This window comes from Vigna umbellata, chromosome 6 (assembly GCF_029865625.1).
Source record: "Vigna umbellata cultivar VRB3 chromosome 6, Vumbellata_1.0, whole genome shotgun sequence".
Taxonomy (NCBI): Eukaryota; Viridiplantae; Streptophyta; class Magnoliopsida; order Fabales; family Fabaceae; genus Vigna; species Vigna umbellata.
The window spans coordinates 29,215,588-29,224,627 of record NC_142170.1 but is presented as its reverse complement, the minus strand read 5'-3'; the positions used below and the strand labels follow the sequence as shown (position 1 = coordinate 29,224,627).

The window sequence follows — 9,040 nt, the reverse complement described above, 5'->3', positions numbered from 1 at the left end:
TTTTACCACCTCCAATCCTACATCAATTTTGTACCTAATTAGACTCTAACACAACATCCTCAAATGTTCAAACCAATACCAATTCTCATACACACAATCTACATCAAGATATAAGTACCACTCAACAATCATCTCAATTATAACATATTCAACCAAACATGATTTTTCACAACATCTCAAACATAAACTCATAAATCTTAACACGAAATTGAGGATAATATTATCTTTTCTTACTTGGTGGAAAGCTTAAATAGTTCTACAAGTCCAAAATCTCTTTCTCAACTCAAATCGTTATAGATGTATCTACAAACCACAAAATTATGATCATGGTAGGTCTTTAAGACCATTGATCAACAAAGAACTAGGAAAAGAGGTTGGATGTCACATGCGCCAAACCTACTTGCATGTGACTGAAATAGAAAATCAAAGAAAAAAGAGAGTAGAAACTAAGTTATTTTATAGGAAAAATTGATTGTAAGATTGTAGATCTCACTATTGTGATCGTCTAAACACCTTCTGATTGTCAAGGAGATAACTCATGAGTTCACAATCTTAGAAAGAAGGAAAATGAAGTCTAAATAAAAAGGTTCTAGAAAGATAATGGTGATTTAGATAATAAAACGTATTTATAAAATTCGATTTATATTATTAAATTTATGATATTTTATCAAACTTATTATTTTAAAATATCTATCAATTCTAATACTTTGTTTTCTAAGTTATTATATATAATATTAATTATAAGAAAAAAAAACTTTTACTCCATCAAAAAGAATAAGCTCTTATTTAAAAATTAAACATCCAAATTTAAGAACTTTAGAAAGTAAAAATACCAACTGGTTATGTAGAAAAAATGAAATAATAATTCATGATACAAGGCCTACTTTTTATACAAACTAATTATGCAACTTTACCTTAGGATGTGACGTGCCAACAATAATCCACCATTATTGAATCCACAATTATAAGATTAATTAGCACTAAAATAAAATATCTTATGTCGGTTTTGTCGTTTGCTAGTGAATTAATGTGTAGATTGGATTTATTAAAGCAGACAAGTTATTGGAAAGTTTTACGAACAAAACTTGAATTTAATGAAGCATCACTAAATATTCTCGGATAAAACCAAGGTAACTCCTCAACCAATATTTATGTTGTTTCTTTATTACTGACTGGGATAAATTCAAAATTAAAAAAAGTTAAAAAAATAATTATCATACCCCAAAGATACCATGCTGGTAAATATACTCGTCTAATAAATACAAAAGTTGAACCTTAGCATGGGTTTAAAATGAGAATTCTATAATTTGTAAAGTATTTAAATATATTACATTTGTGCTTATTTCAAATTATTTTATTTGTATAAGATAATTTTTTAAAATGATTTAAATCTGTTTATTTAAATAAAATATTTCAATTATCGTTAAATGCAAAAAATTATTTAAGTATTAAATTACTATTAAAATTAAAAGATATCAATATTAATGAATTTTTAGCAATCTTATTTAATATTTTTTGGTCAAAGTTTGTTAATATGTTTTTTCAACTAATATTTGATACGTTGTTGACCATAATTATTTATACTAACATCAATTCGGATTATTTTTATGATGTTGTTATTTTTACAATCTATAACAAAAACAACAAAAATAACCCTGAAAATGTAAATAAAAAATAACTCATATCAAAATCAATAAAAAGAACTTAATTGACATCAATAAAAAAATAGTTATCCTAATAATGTGTTGGTTTTAGATACTTCAACTAAAACTGAATTGAAAAGAAAATATGACAAGAAGACATAAATTTGAAAATATAAACAATTTCAAATTCTTACTTGAGTAAAATTTTAAAATTTAAAGTAATAATTACTTTCATAAAATTCTCATAATGCAATTTGTTTTAAAAAAATTATATAAAAAAACATATCTTATAATACGACATTTCTATTTTTTTATATAAATAAATTTTCCTCTATAATTTCCATTTTAAACATATCATCATCATCATCATCATCATCATCATCATCATCATCATCATCATCATCATCATCATCATCATCATCATCATCATCATCATCATCATCATCATCATCATCATCATCATCATCATCATCATCATCATCATCATCATCATCATCATCATCATCATCATCATCATCATCATCATCATCATCATCATCATCATCATCATCATCATCATCATCATCATCATCATCATCATCATCATCATCATCATCATCATCATCATCATCATCATCATCATCATCATCATCATCATCATCATCATCATCATCATCATCATCATCATCATCATCATCATCATCATCATCATCATCATCATCATCATCATCATCATCATCATCATCATCATCATCATCATCATCATCATCATCATCATCATCATCATCATCATCATCATCATCATCATCATCATCATCATCATCATCATCATCATCATCATCATCATCATCATCATCATCATCATCATCATCATCATCATCATCATCATCATCATCATCATCATCATCATCATCATCATCATCATCATCATCATCATCATCATCATCATCATCATCATCATCATCATCATCATCATCATCATCATCATCATCATCATCATCATCATCATCATCATCATCATCATCATCATCATCATCATCATCATCATCATCATCATCATCATCATCATCATCATCATCATCATCATCATCATCATCATCATCATCATCATCATCATCATCATCATCATCATCATCATCATCATCATCATCATCATCATCATCATCATCATCATCATCATCATCATCATCATCATCATCATCATCATCATCATCATCATCATCATCATCATCATCATCATCATCATCATCATCATCATCATCATCATCATCATCATCATCATCATCATCATCATCATCATCATCATCATCATCATCATCATCATCATCATCATCATCATCATCATCATCATCATCATCATCATCATCATCATCATCATCATCATCATCATCATCATCATCATCATCATCATCATCATCATCATCATCATCATCATCATCATCATCATCATCATCATCATCATCATCATCATCATCATCATCATCATCATCATCATCATCATCATCATCATCATCATCATCATCATCATCATCATCATCATCATCATCGTTATATATTTCTTCGCATCATATGAATATCTCCATAAAGATATTGATTATTAATTCAAAATTAGAAGAAAGTTCGATCGCACCAAACATTTTTAAGAAAAATGGCAATGTGAGGGACTAAGCATTCTTTTCTTTGTTGTCATTGAATAGGTTTTCCCAACTACTCTTTTGTAAAAATAATTTTCTAACGTAAGAATATCGAGTAGAGTTCTTAAATTTATTTTTAGCTTAATATCTAATATATATTTTTATCATTTCTATTTAAAGTGATCCTTAACTCTTTTTTTTCGTCTATGACCACGTGTAAATAGTTAATGACAAGTGAGTTATTAGTGAATGAGGGGTAAGTTTGTCATATACGTGATAACTGTCCAATGAGAGATTGTCATGTGACACTTTCATCTTTCACCCAAAATTAGAATTTTACTATGGTGGAGACTGTTGTTCGAAGATGGAGGCGTAAGAGGCCGCATGCCGCGACAGGTGCTTGGTTCGTGATTTTGTTCTAGTGTGGTGGGTCTCTACGATTTAGATTTCGTTTTTTTTTTAATTTTGTAGGATTGATGGCGCATAGGAGAACACAAATATCAAGATTTAAGGCTTTTTGCGAGTTACGGTTCATGATTTTTGGATTGCAGGTTCGAACAAGTGGGGAAAATGTTGAGATTTAGGGTTTGCAATTAAGGATTTCGCGACGCTCTTGAACTAATACGGTGGCTGTCGCGGTAGTTAACAAGGATTTCGTGTGATGGCTCTCTATGATTTGTTTTTTTTAGGTTTGGTGGCCTAAAGGAGAAGACAAATCTCGTGATTTGGGGCTTTTTGTGAGTTAGGGTTCATGACTTTTGGGATTGCATCTCGCGATTTAGGGTTCGCGATTTGAGATTTCGCGATGCTCTCAAACTATTTAGTGGTTAATGAGGGTTTTGGTGTGTCGTTCTCTACGATTTTGGTTCTATTTTTTTTATTTTCCAGGTTTGATGGCACGAATGAGAAGACAAATTTTGTGATTTGAAATTTTTTGTGAGTTAGGTTTCGTGATTTTTGGGATTGTAGGCTCGTAGTGGCAGTTGCATGTCAATTTGCAAGGTTGAATGAGATGATGGTGGTGGACTGTGATGATTGACGACTTTCGTGGTAGTCTAATGATGAGACAGTTGTTCTGATAGTAGCTATGATTTTTGGTGGTGAGAGGTTGAAGACGATGACATGGCCATATTCAATTACCACCATTCTACCTCATCTTTGCTATATGAAAAACTTATACTTACTTTAATAATGGCTAGTAAACATTTTCATAAAAAATACCAAATTAAACAAAAATTATAAAAGTTAAAATCACTTTAAACAAAAAAAAATATTTTGAGCAAACAGAAAATAAGTACCTTATTTAAAGCTTTATTTTTTTTTGCTAGAAAAACGTTGAAGACATACCTTATATTACTATAAGGTAGTATATTGATTAGCTTAGCACTTGTAGACTATGATGATATGAAAGACTTACTAAATGTGTCAAAGACTTAAAAGTTAGATTTCTTTTTTTGTTTAATGACCATTTTGCCTCGGAAAGCGAAGAAAAGTGAAAACTAAAAGTACTTTAGATTACATCCCTCTTATGTATAAACATTCACATGGAAATGTTCTTTTAAAGGAGCAAATTATTAAATTACTTACTTTTCTAGATTTTTGTTTTCTTAAAAGTGAAGAGAAAGACGTGTCAAGAAAATTCCTAAGTGAGAAAGTAATCAAAATCATAGCTACAATAACATTAAAAGATTACGAAAAAAAAGAAAAATTTTACATTAGCACCCTTAAGTTTTTCTACTCTGACACACAAAATAATATTTATAGTTGATTCTTCTTAAATTGTTTTATATTTTAAAATAAAAGTATGTGATGGATGAGTATTTCCTAAAATATGGATTGTTTGCCTACTATCACCATCCAAGAAAAAAATAATAGCAGAAAGTATGTTAATTAGATATTTGCCAAAATTTGTAACATAAAATATGTAACAACTCACATTTAGATAAACATAAATGTTTTTGTAGTTGATGAAGTGCGAGACTAAGAAAAAGAAAAAAAAAGTTTCATTATAAAGATATTTATAAGAAGATATACAATAAGATTAATTAAAAAAAATTATTCTAGACTTTATAGCATAGATTTCTAATATAAATGAATTACTTAAATTAAGAGATATTTGATAAAGAGTTGGTAGGTGGTCATAAATTATATATATAAACTATATATATGATGAATTTTATTGATTTTGTTTTTGTTATCATATAAAAATTATAGTAATATTAATGGTTAAATTTGTGTAGATTGGTAAGATAAACTTTAAAAAAGAATTTGTTCTCGAGGTCTAAGATGGGTGATATAAAAATTAAATCAACATTTTGAAGTATTAAGGGACAAACAAAAATTCAAATGAATAGAGATAAGTCTAATTTTAATAGTCTTATCTAAAATATTAATAACTTTTATGATAATTAACAAATAATATGATGGTTTAGTTGTCTAAAAAATCAGTTAGTCTACAACAACTCATAATAAAATCTTTTAAACTGAATATGATCAAACTTACATTCTATACACAGTACAAAACACTAAATATATGTACAATTTAGATGAAGTCAGTTTAAAAGAAGTCTTTACAAAAAAGTTGTAGATGTTATGCTATTGCAATAGTAGATTAAATCAGTTTTTAAGAGACTTTACTTACACAAAGTACATATACAACTCTAATTAGTATCATAGAAGGACAAATAAATAAATAAATAAATAAATAAACACAAGATAAACTATGATTATATCATAGAAGAAAATTGCATTTATAGTATTTTAACAGTGAAATCATGATAAAGTAGGAATATGAATATTTTTGTTGGATTAAAAAATTAAAAGCATAATAGGTTTGACGTAGTCAAACAAACAATGGTAGTGGCTAGTGCTGTTGGCAACGAAGATTGTCAAAATATTAAAGTGATTGAAAGAATTTGATGAACAGACAAAGGGATGGCGACAATGGTTGCTTTCGTGCCAGGAAATATCTAACACCAAACAAATTTTCTTCACCCCCTTTGGAAAAATAATCAACAATACATCATGAAATATTACATTTAATTTTGTCTTAGTTACGCTTCTAGACATCTAAATTAAAATATTCAGTTTTTTTTTTTATAATATGTCCTGGGTGCAAAATAATTATCGGTTTCACTTATGATTAATTTTAATTAAGAAACTTTACTACTGAATCTCTCTTAAAACGCTGTTTGACCAAAACATAACATAAATCAGAAATCCAACTTGTTAATATCAAAAACATTTTATTCCAATTCCATTGCAATCTTAATTATTTTCACGAGTCAAACTTTCCATACCTTAAAACATCCCCATACTACTGAGATTCAGTTTATACCTAAAAAATATGCAGAATATTTTTTCCACTTTATTACTTGATATCCTGCTCCAATCAAAATCATTTCAGAAATTCAGTTGTTCTTAATTTTGACAGTTTCTTCTTTTCATCCTCTCAACTTCACTTTTCCAGAACGATCAACCACCGAGAAATTCTTACAAGTATATATATATATATATATATATATATATATATATATATATATATATATATATATATATATATATATATATATATAACAGTGAGGATATGCAAAACATCTGAAAAAATTTATGAAAAACAAAAATTGAAGAAACCCTGTGCAGAGGAAGTGATTTATTATTGGCAATCTTACATGGAATTATTCTCAAGCACAAATTGATAAACTGAGAGAGTACAGATGATATGATAATACAGAGGCAGTAACAGTACAACACAATTGAAGTATGAATAACAAGACAGGGAAATGAAATTAGACTAAACAGTTGAGGATGGAAGACAACCTTAAAACAAGAAATGGAACTTTAAACAGTTAACCTCAAAACGAGAAACGAAATTGGAAGATGTTCTTAGCAGTTTCTAGTATATTCAGCACAGTTTTTGTTGGGGCCACCACCGTTTTGAGATGGGATGCAGCTGCGGTAACCTTGTTTTTGTGGACAATTTACAGCTTTGTTGTTGCCGTTGCCTGTTTTGCCTGTCTGTGATTGGCTGACATCGTAGAGCATTCTTGCGGCATGAGAGCCAAACGAGAATTCTGATTCCAAATCGTTGGCGATGAGGCAATCCTCTGTGACACAGTTGTCGGCGTTGAGAAGGTTGTGGTGGATGAGAAGGATGAGGAGCACAAGCGAGAGGCCCTTCTTCATCTTTTGGGAACAGTGTTCTCACTGGACAAACGAGGTTATGGTTCACAGTGAAGACCTCTGTCGCTTTTGTACTGTTGGGTTATGCTAAAATAATTGAGGAATCTTCTTTAACACACTTCAAATTTGAATTCATTTTTTTTTCTCTAAATTTAAATACATTTTACTCTTTCAGCTTAAAAAAATAATAATAAATAAAATTCATTTTAACATGTTAAATAATATTTTAAATTTATATTTGAGCTTTTTAAAGATTATTTATGAAGTTTTAATTCAGATATTAATTTAAAATATCCTTTAATGCGTAAAGAAAAGTTTGTGTAATTGAATTAAAATGATTAATTTATTTAGTTTTTAAGTTTAAAAATCGCTTATGAATTTTAAAACATAAATAAATTTTAATTTTGTGTTTAAATTTAAAGATTAAAAAATCTTTTAACATAAAATTGATAATGATATTTTTTTTAAAGAACACTAAATTTGATTAATTGATTTTTTTACAAAAATGATTTAATAGATTTAAATTTATTTTTATTAAGAATATAGATACGACGCTCATTAGAATAATCCTACCTTTTTCTTAACACTTTTCTAAATTTTCTTTCATTTTTTTGCATAACATGTATTCTCTCTTCGATCAACTTTATTTATGAAAATTGTCATTATAAGCCTATATTTATTATAAGTAGACAATAAAGACTAACATTTGATTGAACATAATTTGTTCTTTTAGTTAAACAAAATTTGGTTAGTGTATTGAGATTGATGAAATTTGAGGTTTGTCTTTGTCTTTTTGGAAATGGAATAAAATTAAACAGAATATATTAAATTGTTGTTTAAGAAAAAAAAATAAATGATCGTTTTTTTTACTCATTAAAAACAATTCTCTTCCAAATTCACACGAAATGTTAAGGGGATAATTTTTTTTTCACACGAAGGAGATATTTTTATTAAAAGAAATTGAAAGTTAAATATTTATTAAAACAGTTAAAAAAATGTTAAAATATAATGAAAAGAATAATTTTATATAAATATATATGTAATACTTAATTTTTCATCTCTTAAAATTTATAATTAATATAAATTACATAATTTAAAAATAAAACTTTGTCCTATTTGATTGAAAATCTTAATAAAAAGATGTTGTTCTACAAATAAACTTTATTCCAAACATTTAACGATATTGACCATCCTTCCTCAACATCTCTACTATCATCTTTTCTTGTATAAAAACGATTATCACAAATGAAAACTATAACCATCAAAACAAATGGATTAGCTAACATACAAATTTAAACAACCTAAACTTAACAATGTAACCACTAATAATTTCACACACCAGCTCAACTCACAAATGTCTCAACACAAGGCATGACTATCCAAAGCCACCTAATAAACTACTTTCATATCTGTTACACCCTCTTATAGTGTTTTTTACATTTTGTTCTCCAAAAACTAAATAAATATTAAGTTCTTGACTCTTTGTTGCTCCTAGAGTCTTATAGACGAATTTCACTTCTCACTGCTCTCTCATAGAGACTTACAAGTGAACTTCATCAACTGTACAACCACACATAGTTTATCCGTCATTCGCTCTTGTGA

General features: G+C 27.9%; 1 protein-coding gene across 1 annotated transcript; it reads right to left on the bottom strand.

The window, feature by feature from the left end:
- Positions 1-6,879: 6,879 nt before the first annotated feature.
- LOC148197177 (uncharacterized) lies at positions 6,880-7,515 on the bottom strand. Its single transcript, XM_088092558.1, has one exon. The coding sequence runs from the start codon at positions 7,439-7,441 to the stop codon at positions 7,142-7,144; it is 300 nt and encodes a 99-aa protein (XP_087948684.1). The 5' UTR covers positions 7,442-7,515; the 3' UTR covers positions 6,880-7,141.
- Between the last annotated feature and the right edge of the window lie 1,525 nt (positions 7,516-9,040).

Bases quoted from the DNA above. Each gene is read 5' to 3' on its own strand.
- LOC148197177 (XM_088092558.1), bottom strand. From the start codon at position 7,441: ATGAAGAAGGGCCTCTCGCTTGTGCTCCTCATCCTTCTCATCCACCAC.